Below are 18,751 nucleotides of genomic sequence, written 5' to 3' on the forward strand. Positions count from 1 at the left end.
AATGTGGTCGCGCCACCTAGGCCGCAGCTGGGCCGACCCAGGTGAGCCGGATCCCCGGGCCCGGCCCGCTGCCCAGCCTCCAGCCGCCTCCCGACCTCAGCTTCCCACAGCCAGGAGCACTGCAGCGAGCTGCGCAGACGCCCCCGGGTCAGAGCTAACAGCACAGAAGCAAGTGGCCCCATCAGCCCAGGGAGCCACAAGGACCAGTGACACCGTCGACATGTGTTCTGACAAGCAGCGGGCTGGCACATGTGTGGGCCCTGGGAACAGGCTTACGAGGGGACAGGCTTGGGAGTGGGTGGGTAACTGGAGACAGCGGCGGAGGGGAGCCCACGGTGGTGGCGGGCTTGGCGCTGGGACACTCAATGCCTGAAGCAACGACTGTGAATGATAACTGTGAGTCACGTGTTTCAATAAAGTACCACGCATTTAAAAAAAGCCGTCGGGGACATGGCTCGGGAGTTAAGAGCATCTCGTGCCAAGACCTGCACTCGATTAATCACACACACTTAAAAGGTGATGAACTTTTGATGCAAAAGCTCATGTAAAATACACCTAAAACATGAAATAAAAAGATCATTCAGTTCTAAGTTCAAAAGTACATTTATTTCAAATGTGGGCAAGATATCAATATAAAAGAAAAGTGTGTCAGAAATAAAAATAAAGTACAAAACGTTTCGAAATTTCACATCCATAATTTATAGAGATATCAGGCCTTTATTTACATATTTCATTTGTAGCTAAAGTTCCTTTAACAGTGTCGTGAAAACATTGAAAAACCCGGCAAATGAATCATAAAACCGAACGTGGGCTCGTCCGGTCCTATCGTACAAAACATAATTTATGTTTCTCATATTAAAATCACACCTCTTCAGATGTAGCCTATGGTTAGTCGTTCTCCTGCTCCCGTGCTCGTCATCCGAGACAGCGGCGGGAAAACTCTGCTGCACGGGCGCCAGGGCTGCCCGCGCGACGCCACCCGTCAGTGGAATTTATACGTGGGCGCGTCAAGGAATCAAGGCTCGCGGCTCTATCCCGGACCCACGCAGCGCCCGGCACAGAGCCCTGAGGGTGCCCGCTGCAGCCAGGCTGGCTTGGCACTGTCCGGCCATGCCACAGCCGTTGCCAGCCATGACCCCTGCCAGCTACCACCACGACCCCTACCAGCCACCACGACCACTGCCCAAACCACCATGACCACTGCGAACGACCACTGCCAAATAATCACTGTTCCACTCACCACTACAACCAACCTGACCGCCATCTCAGCCACGACCACGGCCCTAACCAGTCACAATCATGACACGCTGCCCTAACCTCAACTTCCGCAGCCACACTCAAGGCCAGGATTCCTGCCCTGCCCTCCCAATACGACCAGAACCCTAACCACGTCCTAGCCACCTCTGCAAAACAAACAGTCCCACTGCCCTGAGCTCGCAGGAGCACCCTGTGAGGAGTCCAGGGGCACTGTGTGGAATCTTCTAGCAGTGCTGAGGTTCCAGTGACAGTGGGAACGAAGGACACTTTCCCCATTGATGCCTGAAATACAAAACCTTCTGGGCTAGCGGGACAGCGCAGCCGACGGGCAGCTGACTGTGGACGCCCCACGGCCAACCCCGCAGTCCCCAGGGCCCGACCCCCAGGGAGGGCGCAGAGTCCCCCGCCCAAAGGATATGAGTCGTAGTCCAGTGTCTGCGTGAGCACCCCCGTGAGCACGAACTCGGCGTTGTGCACGTCTGAAAGACAGGCGTGGGCGGGCACGCGTCAGCCGGGGCCGGGCGGGGGCGCGCGCGCGGGGAGGGCGGCGCGTACCTATTCCCCGGGCGAAGTACTCCCTGCACAGGTGCAGGTCATTCTCGCAGGAGATCAGGATGATTTCCGACAGGCTCTGCGGACACAAAGGGCGTCTCTCGCCACTGGCCGCCGCTGGGGCCGCCCGCCGGCCGCCGTCACCCACCTTGTTGTGCTTGTGCTCCACCAGCTTCCGGAAGGACGGCTGCCGGGGCAGGACCTTGCCCCCCGCACACTCCACGATGGCCTTCATGGTGGACAGGCTCGGGCAGATGCCGGGGGTGATGTAGAAGTACTTGGCCTGCGCGGGAGGAAGCACCGTCACCCTGGGCCTGCCACCCTGGGGGTGCCGGGCACTTCCGAGTCGGTCTGCTCGGCAAGGGAGCACAGGCTCTGCGCGGGCACTGGCCCACCCTCCCATGCCCACGAGTGTCTGGGTATCGAGGCGTTACTTCGAGGGCCAGCCTGTCTTTCTAGGGATCCTGCTAAGGGGAGCACCACTGCCCCCCAGACCATCTGCAGGGGGAGCGCTTCCGTGACCCCCCGGCCAGCTGTCGGGAGCAGTGCCGCACTGGACATCCCTTCTCAGTCAGCGTCGGTCACGGCCCCTGTGTCGCAGAGACACTTGCCAGCCGAGCAGGATGCGTCCAAATACCCCCGAGTCCGTCAGGCACACGCGTACTGGCACCCGATTCTCACTGCCCGGGGAATCACTGGCTTAAATGGGACCAAGCCTGTCCGGCACTGAATGGGGGGCGGCAGGGAGGGCCTACCTTGAAGAGGGGGGCCATGTGCGCCCTCTTCAGGGACTCTTCCAGGCTGAAGGAGAAGAGCACCTCGGCCTCGGCGTCCCGGAGAAGGTAGCTCTGTTCGTCTGCAAGAGAGGCCGGTCGGGAGGGGCCGGGCAGGGCAGGGGGCAGGGTGGTCTGGGACGCGGGCCCGCGGGAGACAGGAAGCCAGGCATGGAGGACCTGTCCAGCCTCACCCCTTCCTCTGCACAGTATAAATGCTCCTGAGCAGTGTGCCTGTCCCCGAGTGCCCCTGCCATCGGGCAGGGAGACGGCCAAGCGCCGCCTTCAGCCATGAAACAGGCTAAGGGGCAGCCCCAGGCCAATCCCCAGTACCACAAATGGTCCCTTGAGCACCAGCAAGGCCGGCCCAGACGCTCCCCCCATCCCCCACCCAGAACCCAGCAGGGCCGGCCCAGACACCCCCCCACACCCCAGCAGGGTCAGCCCAGACTCCCGCACCCGGGGCACACACCACCTCAGCCCTCTGCTCTTCACAGTCACCGAGTCCAGCCCTGGACGACCCTGGATTTTCCCTGAGGCTGTCTAGGCCGCTGCCCCGTCCCTCCCCATGGAACCAGCCCGTGTGGGGCCCAGGGAGGCCTGCCACATGGAGCCGCCAAGTCCTCTCCCGCCAGCGCCACGGGACCTGCCCCACATCCCGCAGCCGCCAGACAGCTGAGCCCCCGGGGTCCAGGAAGCCCAGCTTGGCCGCGGCTCTGCACCCACCCGTGGATCAGTGCTCAGGCCTGCACCAGGCCCACGGCCCGCCTAGGGCAGCCACGTGGCCCCACCCATTGTGGGAGGGCAAGGTTGCAGCCTGAGGGACGTGGGCGGGAAGACTCGATCGAGTCTGCAGGGAAGCCAGGCCCCAAAAGCACGGCAAGAACATGCTGAGATCACGCCAAGAACATGTGGCAAAGCACAGATGCTGGGGGGCCTGACCATGTGCTGGACAGGACAGAAGCCAGGGGCCAGAGGCACAGGCCAGGGGTGGGGCTCCTGCCTTGCACAACGCCAGCCAGCCTGGGTTCGATACCCTGATTCAGTCCCCTGAGCACATCCAGGTGTGGCCCAAAGAAAATCGGAACAAAACCGAGGACGTTTCCGGGATCATGCAGCAGGTGAGAGGGGACAGGAGGGGCCAACCTGCGGGGAGCCCCCACACCCATCTCGCCACAGCTCCTGGCCTGGCCGCACCGTGGGAGGGACTGGGCAGCTGAGAGCGAGCGTGGGGGATGGAGGGGGGGTCGCCACGGGAGCCGCCACTCACCGATGAACTTCTGGCACCTGAAACACTCCTCCAGCCACTCCGGGGTGACGATGTGCTTCACCACGGACACGGCCGTCAGGAACTTGACCGTGCGTGTCACCTTGCTGGCCACCAGGTGTGTGCACTTGTGCACGGACTCAGCCACCTCACCCCCCAGGGTGTACAGCTTCTGCGGGCCGCAGGGAGAAGCGAGAGCAGGCGTGTCATGGGAGCACCCCGCTGGCCACCGCAGCTTCCCCATAAACTCGGGTCACATGCACAGCCGGGCCCGGCCGGCCCAGCCCAGGGGCCGGTCACCCGCACCACAGCCCCGCATCTGTGCCAGGGGACAGCCTGTCTGAAGCCCCGGCAGAGCAGGGACCCCTGCAAGGGCACAGGAAGACCAGGAAGAGCGCACACGGCACGCGGCATCACACACGCACGCACACGGCACACACCCGCACATGCACGCATGCAAGCACACATGTGCATCCACATGCACCCACACGCACGCAGGCACAGAAGAGGCTGGAACCCCGGAGGCCGGACGCCGCGTCACCTTCATGTACTGCTGCACCTGGCCAGGCTCGAAGCCAGTGAAGAGCACGAAAGGGGTCAGCTCCGGGGTCAGCTTCTTCGTGGGTGCCGGGACGTCCTCGACCCTGCAGGAGGCAGAGCAGGGCACACCTCACCCCAGCGCCCACCGGGCGTCCGGAGCCCGCCGTCCTCTCCCCGAGGCCCAGAAGCCCCGACCACATCCAGCCCAGCCTCCTCACGGCTCCTGGACCAGGGGCGGTGTTGATTGGGGCACAGCTCGTGTCGCCGAACCCCAGCTCTGTGACACGAGCCAGAGAGACCTGGGGCCCCAAGGCATGGCAGGTGGAGCTTTCTGGAAGCCCTGCGGGGCCAGGACACGCGGGTGGGTGGTGTGCAGCACCCAGGGGACGGGCCAGCCCACGCCGTACCATGAAGGGGTCTCGGGGAGGGGGGGGTCCCTGACGTGCCGAGGACAGAGCCCGCCCTCCCGCTGCGCCCGCACCTGGCTCTCTTGGACGAGGGCTGCAGGGCCGTGCCTTCGTTCTGCTTCAGGCGCGGGGGGACTCTCAGGCCCTGGGCAGAGAGGGCGGTCAGGCAGCCCCGCGTGCCCCGCACCCACACCCCTCAGAACCATCAGCCCGGCCCGCGTCATCTCTGCCCGAGGCGGGTCCCCTCCCACGCCCAGGAGCCCCGACTCCCTGCTGTGGCTGCCGGTCTGGGACGCACCATCAGCAGCTCCGCCGACACCTTCACGGGAACCCGCCAGGCGTCTGCAGAAAGAAGCCAATCGTCACCCGGAGGTCCGGGCGTCCCTCTGCCAAGACCCTTGGTTCCTCTGGACACCCCGAGGCCGGCACGCAGGGGACCCCGTCCAGCGGCCCCGCCTCTGGGCACCCCCAGGGCTGGCTGGCTGGCCGGGCATGTGGGTGGGTGCAGGCGGCTCACCCAGCAGGTTGAAGACGAGCGCCGGCGCAGGCGCGAAGGGGTCGGCCAGGCCGAAGGCCGTGTAGCGGCCACCCTGCACCTGCCGCAGGGCATCCAGGTTGCCCAGGAGGATGTCGCTGAGCCACTGCACGTTCACGCACGGGATCCGCCACTCCCGCGCCTTCTCGTACTTCGGGCCGGCTGGTCTGCGGGCGGGACCACGGCATTCAGGGGCCCGCAGCGCCCCCTCAGCCCGAGGGCGGGCAGGCGCCCCGCCCAGGACGCCCCCGCACTCCGCCTCCCCCAGGACGCTGCCCCGCCCCCGCGCTCACTCCTTGCAGATGAGGACCGTGTTGTTCCGACACAGGTAGCCCGTGTACTTGGCACCTGCCAGGTACGCCATGAGCTTCAGGTCATCCCTGTCACTGTCCACGAAGCCCGTCACGGAGATGATCTACAGGGTGGGCGGGCAGTGAGGCCAGGCAGGGCCAGGCAGGGCGGGAGGGGGCTGGGCAGGGGCGGGAGGGCCAGTCAGGGCCAGTGCGGGCCGCCCAGCCCCGGGAGCAGGCAGTGACAGGGCTCCTAAAGTGTCAGAACCAGAACCCAGCCCGTGGCCGGCGGGGACACTCACATGCTGGGCGCAGGGCTTGCCCCCGGGCGGGAAGGCCACCGGGAAGTGCAGGGCCCGGTGTGGCGGCAGTAGCCGCCGGCGCTTCAGCACCGTGTTCAGCCAGTGCGCCGTGACGCAGCGTTTCCGCTCCCGGATGGCCTGCGGACAGGGCGGCACGGGGCAAGACTCAGCCGTGGGGGCCGCCTGGGAGCCCCTCTCGGAGGGACGCACGGCGCGGAGGGGCGGGCACTCACCTGGGCGTAGGTGCCGCTGACCTGGCTCTCGCACAGCAGGTGGGTGCAGCGGCTGGACAGCGCGGGGTCCACCATGCCGCCGTGGGCCTGGATGATCTGCACAGACAGAGCCCCGTGAGCCGCCGGTCCTGCCTCACCGGGGCCGCCAGGCCCTCGGTAATGGGTCGACCCAGGTGTCCCGTGCGTGGCCACTCCCCCCTCTCCAGTCAGAAGCTCCATCCCTGCTGGCGTCTGTCCCAGGTCCTGAGAGCAGCCAGGCCTGACCCCCCAGCTGCCCTCGCTGCTCGGAACAAGGCTCAGGCTGCGTGCCAGGGCGGGGCTGGTCACCCCACCCGGCCTCACTGCGGCCGGCCGCACTAGGGCCCCTCCCAAGATGCGTGGTCACACCGGGGGCCCTGAACACGCCTCGCAGGGGAAGCTCTAGAACGTGGGGAGGAAGCGGAAGCCTCTCAGCTGCCATCGAGATGAGCTACTGACCCGCCCAGCTCCTGGCCTGAGCCCTGTCGTGCGGAGCGGGCCTGCCTTCCTGTGTGTGGCCCCCATGCACTCTCACGCCGGACCGCACACACACGCACGCACACACACGCATACATGCACATGCACGCGCACACACACGCACACACGCACGCACGGTCAGCCCCAGGCCTGCCCGGGGCCTCACCCTTTTCCAGGTGGCCAGCAGCTGTTTGTCCGACATCTGCTCGGGGTAGTCGGCGATGGCGAACACGCAGCCCAGCAGGAAGCCCTCCTCCGGAACTGGGCGCCGGGGAGAGGCGTGAGTGGCCGGGAGGGCGGCAGAGACCCGACCCGACCCGACCCGCCCCGCCCCGCCCCGCCCCTGCCCGCACTCACTCTCCACCGAGGGGTCGTGGCCGAAGAGCTGGTGCGGCTGGGGCGGGTGCGGGGGCAGCGGCTGGGCGGGCGGGCCCGGGGGCTGCGTGCTGGGCATGGGGTGCGGGTGCGGATGTGGGTGCAGGTGCGGGTGCGGGTGTGGGTGCGGGTGCGGGCGCTGCTGCTGCTGCTGCTGCTGCTGCAGCGGGTGGAACTGCTGCATCGGGTGGAGCTGCGGCTGCAGCGGGCGGTGCAGGGGCTGCGGCGGGAAGGCGTGGGCCTGCGGCGGGGCGAAGGGCGGCGGCGGCTGCAGGTGCAGGAGCTGCTGGGGGGGGCAGGCGCAGCACGGGGGGCTGCGGGGGGCGGCAGGGCGGGCGGGGCGGGGCGCGGCTCCGGGGCGCCCCTGGGCGGGCTGAAGAGGGCGGCGCTGGCGCTGCCCGGCCCGGGCTGGCTGTGGTTCAGCGGCTGCTCCAGACTCTTGGGCGGCGCCGACAGGGACTGCAGGATCTGGGGGACGGGCGGCTCCTGCGTCTCCGGGAGGCTGAGCCGCCCCCACCTGCTCCCGCCCCGGGGCAGCCGCAGCCATCCCCGGGCCCATCGCCCCCCCCCCCGCCCCCGCTCGGGCAGCCCGTCCGGCCCCGCTCACCTGCGCCACGTTGGGGGGCCGGCCGGGGGGCTGCATGTCGGCGCTGTTGGTGATGTTGCGCAGCGTGCGCACGGCCGGGCTCCAGGCCACCATCTCGGGGCGCTCGCCGCCGTGCAGGGCCAGGCCGGGCCGGGCCTCGGGGGCCAGGGCGCTCCCGGGCACGGGCGGCACGTTGGCGCACAGGTTGATGAGCCCCGGCTCCTTCCCCGGGGCCAGGCGGCGCTGGGCGGCGGCGGCCACCGGCGGGACCTCGGCGGGCGTCCAGTTCAGGTTCCGCTCCTGCTTCTCGGGGGACGAGTCCGAGGAGTCGTCGAACATCAGCTCCCCCCGGGCCTGCGCGGGCCGCGCCGAGGGGGAGAAGCGCCCGCCCCCCGGGGACGCCCCCTGGGAGCTGGGCGCGCTCGACTTCTCATCCGTGCTCCCCTCGTTCTGCGAGTCCTGCTCCTCGTGCTCCGCCGCCTCCTCCTCCTCCTCCTCCTCCTCCTCCTCTTCCTCCTCCTCCTCCTCCTCCTCGTAGACTATGAGGCGAGGGTGGTAGGCCGCCTCGTCCTTCCGGGTCTTCTCAGAAACGCAGTCCAGGACCCAGTCGGGAGTGACGACCCTCACGCTCGCCCTCTTCACAGCACAGGCGTACTTCTCCTGCGGGGGTCAGTCGGAGGCCTCAGCCCAGCTCCCCGACGGGCGGGGACGGGGGGCCAGGCGGAGCCCCCCAGCCCTGCTCCCCTATGGCGGGGACGGCAGGTGGTGCGGCCCAGCGCTGCAAAAGCGGAGGATCCCGAGGGGGGCGGGGGGAGGGCCCCGAGGAAGCGCCTTCCCTGCAGCCTCTGACAATCCCGCCCAGCGGGGGAGACCAGCAGCCCCCAGCCGGCCCCCACTGCGGGGACTCGGGCGGGGACTTGGACAGGGAGAAACAAAACCCAGGAGGATGCAGGGCCCGCTAGGCCGGCACGGACTCTCCAGAAAGACTCACGCCACAGAAGGGATGGGCAGGGGCCGCCCAGTCTCATCCCCAGACCCTGGGCCCCCAAGAAACCCCCCAAGCACGGCACCCTCGGCAGGGTGGCCCAGGGGCCCCAGGCCTCGAGCCCACTCGGGAGCCGCCCTAGGGACACGGCGGCGGGCGGCGCACTCACCCCCTTGGGCTCGGGGACCACCAGGTGCGTACATCTCTTGGTGAGCGCCAGCTGGCAGGCGCCCCCGTAGAAGGTGAGCAGAGCCCACAGGGCACTTCTGTCCTCAGACGACACCTGCGAGGAAGCAGCGGTCAGCACGCGGGGACAGGCCGGCACAGCACTCGCTGCCTCGACTGCGCCAGGAGTCAACGAAAGCAGCAGAGTGGGAGAGGGGACGCGTCCGCACCGCGCCCATGCCCGGGCCCTCCGCCACCCGAGTCCCCCCGCCCAGAGCCCACCCCTCGGCCCGCACGGCCGCCCTGCGCCAGCTGCAAGGACACGAGGCTGAAAGGCGGAGGGACAGGACCGCGGCTGCCTGCGCTCCCGGACGCCGAGCCCTGCCCCGCGCAGCTCCCGAGTCGGCTAAGGGGTGTCCAACACCTGCCGCGCCTCAGCCTGGCCGACACCCCGAGTCCCCTGTGACCCTCCACGCCCCTCCCCTGGTCCCTTCACGGAAGCAGCTTCTGCCTCTCCCCCATCAGGGGGCCATGCCCAGGGGTGCTCGGGGCTCACTCCGGGCCACTGCTCAGGGCCACACGGGAAGCCGGGGATGGAGCCGGGGCTGAGTGCGTGCAGGGCAAGCGTCCTCCCTGCTGCCCCGGCGTCCGGTCCTGCGGCCAGTAGCTCCGACCGGCACTTTCAGCAGAGCCGCTGTGGTGGAGCGGAGCCCAGACACTGGCGGCGCCGGGGGCTCTTCCCTACCGAGCCGGAAACCCAAAGGCCAGACCCCAAGAAGCCTCCTGACCCCAGGGCCCACGCTGGCTCAGGGCCCCGAGGAGGGCAGTGTCGCGGACAGGCCCCGGGCCGGCACCCACCCGAGCAGAGGCTGGTGCCCGTGGCCGGGATGGTTCCTTCTGCCTCTCGCAGACCTTCAGGGACACTAAGCCCAGAGCTGGGGACAGTCTCCCCACGGCCCCCCAGCCCCCGGGGAATCTCCATCAGGCTCCAGCCCAGGGCTACTCAGACCCCAGCGCACCCCTTCCCAGACCCCTACGGTGGCGCCACGTCCTCCCACGGCATAGGGCTGTTTCGAGTCCGGGGTCCTCGAGCCCACTTAGCCCACCCAGCCTGAGCTCGCCCGGGCTCGCACGCCCCTCCTGCCACTCCCGAGCCCGTCTCAGTGCTGACCCTTCCCCCCTCTCCCCTCCTAAACACGGACAACCGGGACAGAACCCAGAAATCCAACCCGCACACAGAATAAAGGGCAGCACTCGCCCTCAGCCAACTACACGGAGTCCATGCATAGAGAGTAAAGGAATGATCAAGTATTTCCATTTTTAAAACTTTTCTGGGTCTGGGGCAATAGTCCTTGCACACGGCCAGCCCGGGTTCAATCCCCGGTGCCCCGCAGGGTCCCCACGCTCCACCAGGAGGGAGCCCGGAGCACCGCCAGGTGTGGGCCAAAATCCAAAACATAAAGTTTTCTGGTGTTTACTGAATCTGGAGCACACGGACAAGCGTCAGACAAGAACCACAAGCGATCTTAGCAGCCGCCAACTTTCATTCCTGCCAACCACACGTCACCAGAGCACGGCTCCACACCAACACCCGGCCGCCGAGACACGGACAGACAGTCACGACGTGAGAACCGGGGAGCTGACAGGTGCCACGTCACGGGAGGGAAAGTCCATTTCTAACCATCGCTCGCAACTGAAGCAAAAACCGAAGCTCCGGTTTTGAAGAACTACAGGATGCACCGGCCGACCACAGGCTGCCTACAGAGCGGCCCAAGTCACCCCCAGCCCGGCTGGGACCCCTCCCAAGGCCCCACACTGATAGGCTAGGGGCCCTGACGCAGGACACGGGGCGCGTGGGGGCCGCGACTCAGGACACGGGGAGCCGGGCCGGCTCTGGGAAGAGCAGGGATGTAGCGAGGCCGGCTGCCATCGGCCTCCTCCCCAGCCCTGACCCCCGGCACACACCACTCCACGCCCCCCACGACCCCTACCTTTTCTCTGCGACTCAGCCAGGTCTGGTCTGCAAACCCACTGGCGCGGGTCCCCAGGGGGGTGCCCGTCAGCTCTAGGCGGGGGCCCCCACACAGTGCCCCCCCCCGCCGTGCCCACGACCCAACCGAAACCCGGCTGTGGGCGAGTCCGTGGTGAAGAAGGGCTCTGGCGACGGCCTGCTCGCCCCGCACCCCCTCCACGCGCGGCGCTGCCCGTGCTTACCTGAGAGAGGCAGGCAGCGACTCCAGAGAAGACCTGGCCGGACTCTGGGGAGAAGCCGCTCGCTCTGTGGGTCTCATTAAGATTCCATGCGCCAGGCTGGTGCCCCGGCCGCCCTCTGCCCTGCCCTCAGCGCCCAGGAGAGAAGCGGATGGCGGAGAGAGCAGGGGGCGCCGGAGCCTGTCCCAGCCCACACGCGCGCGCCCACCCACCCAGGCAGCGGGAAATGGGCAGCATCTGCGGGACGGAGGGGCGCACAGACGCTCACACTCACACACCCCAAGTACGCTGGAACACGCTCGCTCACACGGGTAAACACTCAGGAACACACACACATGCACACAGTAACTCAGGAGCACGCACGCACACATGCACACACACACACACACACACATAAACACTAATACCCAGGAACACACACACATCGTATGTACAGAAGGTAAATACTCAGGAACACAGGCACACAGATACTCAGGAACACACATGCACACGTGTACTCAGAACACACGCATGCACACACCCGTGTTCAGGATCACACGTACACACACACGAGTACACAGCAACACAGATGTACACTCACAACTCACCCCTAAACATTCAGCACACACATCCCTATTACACAAACACCGACCGCACACACTCACCTGAATATTCAGGAATGTTCTCGCACAGGTTACACACCCAGCCCTGAACACGGACCCCAGGATCACACGCACGTGCACGCACACAGCACCCGCCCCAGGAGTCCCCTCAAGGCCCCGCCAGCCACCAGCTCCGTGAGCCTGCAAGTGAGCTCGGTGCTGGAACGAGAAGCGACCAGCTCACTCCCAGGCCCCGCCAGAAAGCTCCGGCTGACACTCCGACACCCTGACGCGCCAAGCAAGCACCCGGGCGACGCACGCCCTGCGCAGGGGCCCAGACACTCCGCTCCGCTCAAAGCAGAACGAGGCCTTTTGTCAAGACTGACTGGAGGGCGTCCAAGACTGGAACTGGGTCAAAGCACCGCTTCCTCCCCACGGACACACCCACAGACCCACCCTGCACGGCGATGCCCGCTTCTCGGCCGCCTGAGGAGCCCCTCGCACCCAGGGAGAAGACAAACAGGACTCCCGGCAGCAGCGGGCTGGGGAGCACCGCCCACCCACAAGGACCACTCAAGGGGAGCACTGCCCACAACAGGGGCTGCTCGAGGGGGTCCTGCCTGCAATCCTTCGAGGGGAGCCCCCAGCAGCTGTGAGGCGAGGCACACAGGGTCCCCCTTGACAGGCCAAGACCTCGTGTGAGAAGTGAGAGGACCCAGTCTCACCCCCAAGCCTGGGGTGAGCCCACTGCTCCCAGCAAAGCAAGAGCCCCCGGAAATACAGCACCCGGCACGGAAGCGGAGCCACGGCGGGGCCGGCTCGGTGCGGCGTCCTGAGCCTGCGCCGGCAGAACGGAATAAAGGCCACCAAGTGCCATGCCCGGGTCTGGGGGCTTCTCCCTCCTCTGGGCCTGGAGCTCAGAGTCTAGACACCACGGCCGACACACGCCAAGGACGCCAACGGTCTCCAAGACCAGACACTGAGGTCCTGAAACACCGCCACAGGCCACAGACTGCCGAGGGGTCCCCAGCAAGCCGGACGCCGAAAGCCGCCCTGCACTGGCGCCCAGACCCGTGCTCCGGCCTCCTTCCTTCCTTGCCACAAAGGATACGGCAGCAGGGTTCCACACTGGACAGAGAGAGTCACCCACGAAGGCTGCAAAGGAAACAAAATTAAACAGCGTTCAGTGTGATCAACAGGACGGCCCAGCACTCAGCCCCTCAGCGCCCGCGCAGACACGGCCCGGGCACCGGCCACCGGCCACCGCGGAGGAGGAGAAGGAGCAGGGCCGCAAGGGAGCCGACCCGGCAGGTGGCCCCCCGGCCCCAACACAGCTGGGCAGCGCCCAGACTCCTGCTCGTACAGAGACTAAGTTCCCGGTCGACACACATCAGCCGCCAGCACCTCCCACGGGAACCCCGAGTCCCCCAGGTCTGGGGCGGGTCGAGGGAGGCCACGCTCGCCCATGCGGCAAGGCCAGCCCAGCCCACAGCCTGGGGGCGTCATGAAACCTGGACTGTGACTCCCAGTCCTGGGGCTGTCGCAAGGGCTGGGCACACGCCTGGCGGGCACACGTGGTGGCGCACATGACGGGCACACTCATGGTGAATGCGTGTGCGGAGTACACGCACAATGATCGCACAATGGTGAGCACACGAGGGGCACACGCAGTGTAGCGGGCACGCGTGTGAGCACACACAACTGGGCACGCGCTCCTCAACCCGGGACTGCAGGGAGTGGTCCCGGGAGAAAGACCCTCCTGGGCCATGAAGCCCCTCGGGTGGGGAATGTGTGTTTCCCGCATCTCCGCACTCAGCACTGAACCTTCTGCTGGCCGCCCGCACCAGAGCCAGGGCCTGCCCCGTGCGCAGCTGAGTGGGCCTCCCCGTGGCAGAAGTGGCCCGAGATCGCACAGGTGGCGTGGCTGTGCCACGGAGTCGGGGCGGGCACTGCCAGGCGCAGGACCATGACAAGTCTGTGCAGCCAGATGGAGGCTCCCAAGCGCGTCGTCCTCCCAGCACTTTTTTGTTGCTCTCACATCGACCTTTGTCCACTGGACTTGGGGGCCATGCCCAATTCCGGCCCTGGGACCCCCCGTGGGGATGAGCCTGGGCTGGCCGCTGTGTGCGAGCGAGCCCCTTCCTGCTGTGCCACCGCCCTGGGTGCCTCAGAGGGGCCTGAGGCCACGCCAGCCGTCGCGGTGCTGGGGACGACAGGCCCCTGCCGGCTCAGGGCTGCGACCGCGTGGGTCCATCCAGACTGACCCCCTCACTGTGGACCCGCCAGGGCCCCGGGACCTGCCCACATCAGGGAAAGGCCAGCATCCTCCTACACCGGGTGCCCAGGCTGCACGCCGGGGCCTGGATGTCTGGGGGACGGGGCAGCTCCTAAAACCAGTATTTCTACCCGGCCTGTCTCCAGGCCAGCGGAGTGGCCCCGCCTGGCCACAGCCCAACTCCAGCACAGCTGGGAGGGCTGCGAGAGCCCCGGCTGGCACAAGGGTTCTCGGGGGACTGGGGGCAGCGTGTGTGTGGGCCCCAGCACAGCAGCTGACCTGAGGGTCACTGCATCCGGGAACCAGCGCAGAAGCAGGAAGCCGGCACAGCCCTGAAGGCTGGTCATTGAAGTCCCCGCTACTGCCCGGCAACCAGGACCCCATGTCCAGTAAAGAGGGAAACGAGGGCCCCCTCCCACTGCTTCCCAGCAAGACTCCGCCGGGATGCGAGGGGTAAACGGGCCTGGCCCAGGGCGCTTGCCTCGCCCGGGGCTGATTCCTGAGGGCAGAGCCAGGAGCATCCCCGGGGCATGCCCGGGGCTGGCCCCCAAACAAAACCCAACAAAGAAAACGCCTCCAGCCCCTGGAGCTGGGCAAAGGCTAAAGCCCGCGTGCCAGCAGCTGAACTCCCACACGAAGACCCCCGCAGGCACCCCCAGGCGGGCGCGACCCACCTTCACGACGGGCAGGTCGAAGACCTCCCGGGCCTCGCCGACCTCAGGGTTGTCCCCGTCCTCGGAGATGATGTGCGAGGCCAACGCGTTGTAGGACACCTCCTTGGCCTTCCCCGCTTTCAGGAGCCGCAGCACCTGGAATGCAGCCCGCGGTCAGCGCTGCCCCGAGCACCGCGGGGCACAGCTGCCAACTGCCCCTGGGAGGGCCGAGCTCAAGGGGGCGCATCGTCCCCACCCAGCACACACACAGAACACACACACACACACACTCTCTCTCTCTCTCTCTCTCTCTCTCTCTGCAGGAAGGCGACCAGGCATGGGGGACCTTGCCCAGGGGCAGGCTGCCAGGGAAGGCTGGGTCCGATGGGGGTCGTGCCCGGGTGCAGCTACGGTGCCCCCACCCCGGGTGGAGGTGAAGGGGCAGCAGCAGCAGGGCTGTGGGGGTGCAGGGCCCAGAGCACTGGCCGCCAAGCGCGGGGTCAGCGCCGCTGCCCGCACCCCCGGGCCACCCCAGTAGCCTGCGGCGCCCGGCAGCCTGGAGACTTTGCAGGGCACGGAGGCGTTTTGGAGACGGGGTTGCGGGCCCCTCACGCCCGGGCAGAGCCGGGGGCAACGTGCAGCCTTCGCGGGGGACACCCCAGTCCCCAGCCCGGCCCGGGGAGCTGCCGGGGCGCGGGGGGGGGGGGGGGGGGGGGGCTCAGGGGCACGGGGCCTGCGGGCGGAGTGGGGGGCGCGGCCACCCGGGCTGGGCTCGGAGTCGGGGGAGAGCGCGGAGTCCCCAAGCCCACCCGGCGCGCGCGTGGCTGGCGACGCTGCCCAGGGGGCGGGGCAGGGCCCGGGACAGCCGCGTCCGGGCGCTTCCGGGTGGCAACGGCGGTGACAGCTCGGGGCGCGAGCCACGTGCCCGCGCGCCCCCAGCGCCCGACCCCCGGCCCCGCGCGCCCCCGCGCCCCCAGGCCTGCCCCGGCCCGCGCGGGACCCCGCGCCCCGGCCAGTCCCCGGCCCGCGCCCCCGGCCCGGCCGCGTCCCCCCGCGCCCCGGCCCGCGCCCCCGGCCCGGCCCCCCGCGGCACCTGCGGGTCCAGGTCGCCCACCGCGTAGTACTTGACGTCGCGGAACAGGTCGGCGGGCACGGCCGGCTCGGACATGCTGGCGGCCGCCCGGCCCGGCCCGGCCCGCGGGGCTCGCTGGCCAACGGCGCCCGCCCCGCCCGCCCGAGCGCGGGAGCCGCGCGCCCCCGGCCCGCACCATCGCGGCAACGGGGGGGACGCGCCGCCCGCCGCCCCGCGCGCCCCGCGCCCCGCGCGCCCCCGCCCGCGCGCCCCGCCCGCCGCGCGCCGCGCGCCGCCCGCCGCCCGCCGCGCCCGCCGCGCCGCCCCCCGCGCCGCGCCCCGCGCCCCGCCGCCCGCGCCCCGCGCCCCCCGCCCCCCCGCGCAGTGCGCCGCTCCGCGCCCGCCGCTCCCGTCGGCCCCCGCGGCGCCGCGCAGCCGGCCGGAAGGGGCGGGGCCCGGCCGAGGGGCGGGGCCGGCCCGGAAGGGGCGGGGCTGCGGGCCGGGCGGGAGGGGCCTCGGGCGGAAGGGGCGGGGCCGGCGCGGGGTCGCCCGGGACTCCGGCGCGGGGCGCGGGGGAGGGCGGGGGTGGCGCGTGGCGGCGATTCGCCGCGGCCCGGGAACTCGGGGCTCCGCACCCCGGGACCCCGGGACTCACGCACCTTGTGGCCCTCGCACCCCGGGACCCCTCACTGCGGGGCCCCGGGACCCTCGCAGCCCCGGGACTCGCGCACCTCGTGACCCCGCGACCCGGGACCCCTCACTCCGGGACCCCGCGACCCTCACACCCCGGGACCCCGCGCCCCTCGCAGCCCCGGGACTCACGCACCTCGTGACCCCGCGACCCCTCACTCCGGGACCCCGCGACGCATCACCCCGGGACTCATGCACCCCGGAACCACACGACCCCCGGGACCCCGCGACCCTCGCATCCCGGGACCCCTCGACGTCCTGGGCACGAGCTTTGGGGAAGTAGCAAAGCGCAGGAGAAAACTGGGGTCGGAGCCGACGCGGGTTCGACCCGGGCACCGCCGGGCGTGACCCAGGAGAGCAGGAAGGTGGGGAGGGGGTTGGGCGCGCTGGCCACAGAGCCCAGGCCGGGGCGGGAGGACCCCCTCTCCCTCTCTCCCCCTCCCTCCCTCCCTCCCTCCCAGACGCAGAGCCTGAGCCCCACCTGGCAGCGGGGACCTGGGAGAAGCCCAAGGCCCGGGGACGCTGCAGGAGGGCGGCCGCTGGCCCTGGGGGACGCCTCCCCGACTAGCCAAGCCCTTCTGCAGGCTGGCTGCGGCTAGGTCGCCTTCTCTGCCCCCCACCACTCAGTGTCACGGACTTTTTTTTTTTTTGGCTTTTTGGGTCACACCCAGAGATGCACAGGGGTTCCTCCTGGCTCATGCACTCAGGAATTCCTGGCGGTGCTGGGGGGACCCTACGGGATGCTGGGAATCCAACCCGGGTCAGCCTTGTACAAGCCAAACGCCCTACCCGCTGTGCCATCTGCTCCAGCTCTGCCCCAGACTCTTAACGGTGTATTCCTGGGGCCAGAGACAGTCCTGCGGGGAGGAGGACCCTTGCTTGCACGGGGCCAGCTGGGTTCGATCCCTGGCATCCCATAGACTTCCCCGAGCAGCGTGTGGCCCCAAAACAAAACACATTTTTCTCCGTCCTGTCTTCCTAAATTTCTTTGAATAAAGATGACTTTGCTTCACTATTTCTCCTGGAATTCTATTCTGCGAGGGTGCAGAGGGCAGGGCTGACTCGCCCTTCCTGCAAGGGGCACTCCCAGCTCCCGCCCAAGCCCCTGAAAGGGGACAGCATCTCCCACCTGAGCAGGACAAGCGGATCCTGGGAGCGGCGTTAGCGGCAACGGCTGAGCTGTTCAGGAGCTGCTGGGCTCTCCACTGCAGACCTCGCCAGGCAGGCGGCATTCAGCGGGCACCTGGGGGGGAAGGGGGCAGAGGTGGAGGTTCCGCCCTCACGGCCTCCTCCCTGGCTTCCCACTTGACCAGCCCCCAGTGGCACTGGCACCGGCATCCCCCACATGCAGGGCAAGCGGCTGCCCCTTGTCCGATCTCTGTGGCCCCAACTAGAATTTGTATTTTGGGTTTTGACGAGACCCCGGGAGCGGCCTGAGAGTACAGCCGACAGGGCGCTTGCCTTGCATTCAGCGACCCACGTCTCACCCTTGGCCAATACATCAGAGTCTAGAAAGCCAAAAACATCTGGAGCTGTTGGCTCAGTCCAGATCCTTACCGATGTCAGTGGCACCTGCTCGGGTGGTGGCCCCGTCTCCTGTGGGGGCTGCACCTGGGGGGCTCCAGTCCGCGGACAGCTGCCAGGACAAGCTCACCGGGAAGAAGGTCCAGGCACCCCAGCTGCTCGCACTGCCTCGTCTGCTGGCTCCCAGGTGAGCCCTGAAGGACAAAATCAAAGCTGCCTCAGCTCAGCTAGAGAAGGGAGCACCAAAGAAAGGGTGCTGGGAGGATCCTCCCAGGATGGGAGAAGCATGCTGAAAGTAGACTCTAGACCGAACATGATTGCCACTCAATGTCTCTTTTGCAAACCACAGCACCCACAAGGAGAGAGAACAAAAGGGAATGCCCTGCCACAGAGGCAGGGTGGGATGGGGGGTGTGGGGGATGGGAGGGCTACTGGGATCAGTGGTGGTGGAGAATGGGCACTGGTGGAGGGATGGGTACTCCATCATTGTATAACTGAAACCCAAGCACAAAAACTTGTAAGTCTGCAACTGTATTTCAAGGTATTTCACTAATAAAAATTAAAAAAAAATAGCTGCCTCTTCCCCCCAGAGGCAGCGTTTCTTACGAATCCTATTGGAGCCACGCCAGGTGTGGAGACGGGCACAGGGGAGCCCGGAACCCCACAGGCAGGCTTGCACCATGCAAGGCGAACCCCATCATTTTTGCAAGTGCCTAAGAGCTTGCCTGAGGAGGCCCTTCGTGTCTTCCCGAGGACTGAGCCAGCATCAGTTTTTGGGGTCAGGCTTAGTTGGCCGAGTAAGAAACAGGAGGAGGAAACCTCAGTTTCCCCTTGCCAGTGAGGGAGGGACCACAGCTTCCTCACACGATGTTGCATCTCTCCCCATACCCGACACACATTCCGACACGCGTTCCGCCCCTAAGGTCTGTCTCAGCGTTCCGTGCTTCCCAGGAACGGCCAACTCTGCCTGAAGCCTCCTCCAC

The 18,751-nt window shown here is 67.8% G+C and overlaps 2 protein-coding genes across 5 annotated transcripts in view; one reads left to right on the forward strand and one right to left on the reverse strand.

Moving 5' to 3' along the window:
• DPP6 (dipeptidyl peptidase like 6) overlaps window positions 1–18,751 on the forward strand; it is a 507,074-nt gene that overhangs the window by 282,228 nt on the left and 206,095 nt on the right. The window lies entirely within an intron of this gene.
• Window positions 585–15,706, reverse strand: PAXIP1 (PAX interacting protein 1). Its single transcript, XM_056134816.1, is given in 22 exon segments — window positions 585–998; window positions 1,676–1,736; window positions 1,813–1,888; window positions 1,958–2,092; window positions 2,565–2,665; window positions 3,853–4,021; window positions 4,391–4,493; window positions 4,871–4,941; window positions 5,095–5,138; window positions 5,314–5,498; window positions 5,625–5,746; window positions 5,924–6,061; window positions 6,157–6,252; window positions 6,818–6,912; window positions 7,009–7,252; window positions 7,255–7,494; window positions 7,634–8,272; window positions 8,767–8,880; window positions 10,977–11,040; window positions 12,666–12,709; window positions 14,504–14,638; window positions 15,576–15,706. Coding segments are annotated over 22 exon segments (2,967 nt in total). The 5' UTR covers window positions 15,651–15,706; the 3' UTR covers window positions 585–982.

The sequence above is a fragment of the Sorex fumeus genome, unplaced genomic scaffold (assembly GCF_029834395.1).
Source record: "Sorex fumeus unplaced genomic scaffold, SorFum_2.1 ptg000107l, whole genome shotgun sequence".
Taxonomy (NCBI): Eukaryota; Metazoa; Chordata; class Mammalia; order Eulipotyphla; family Soricidae; genus Sorex; species Sorex fumeus.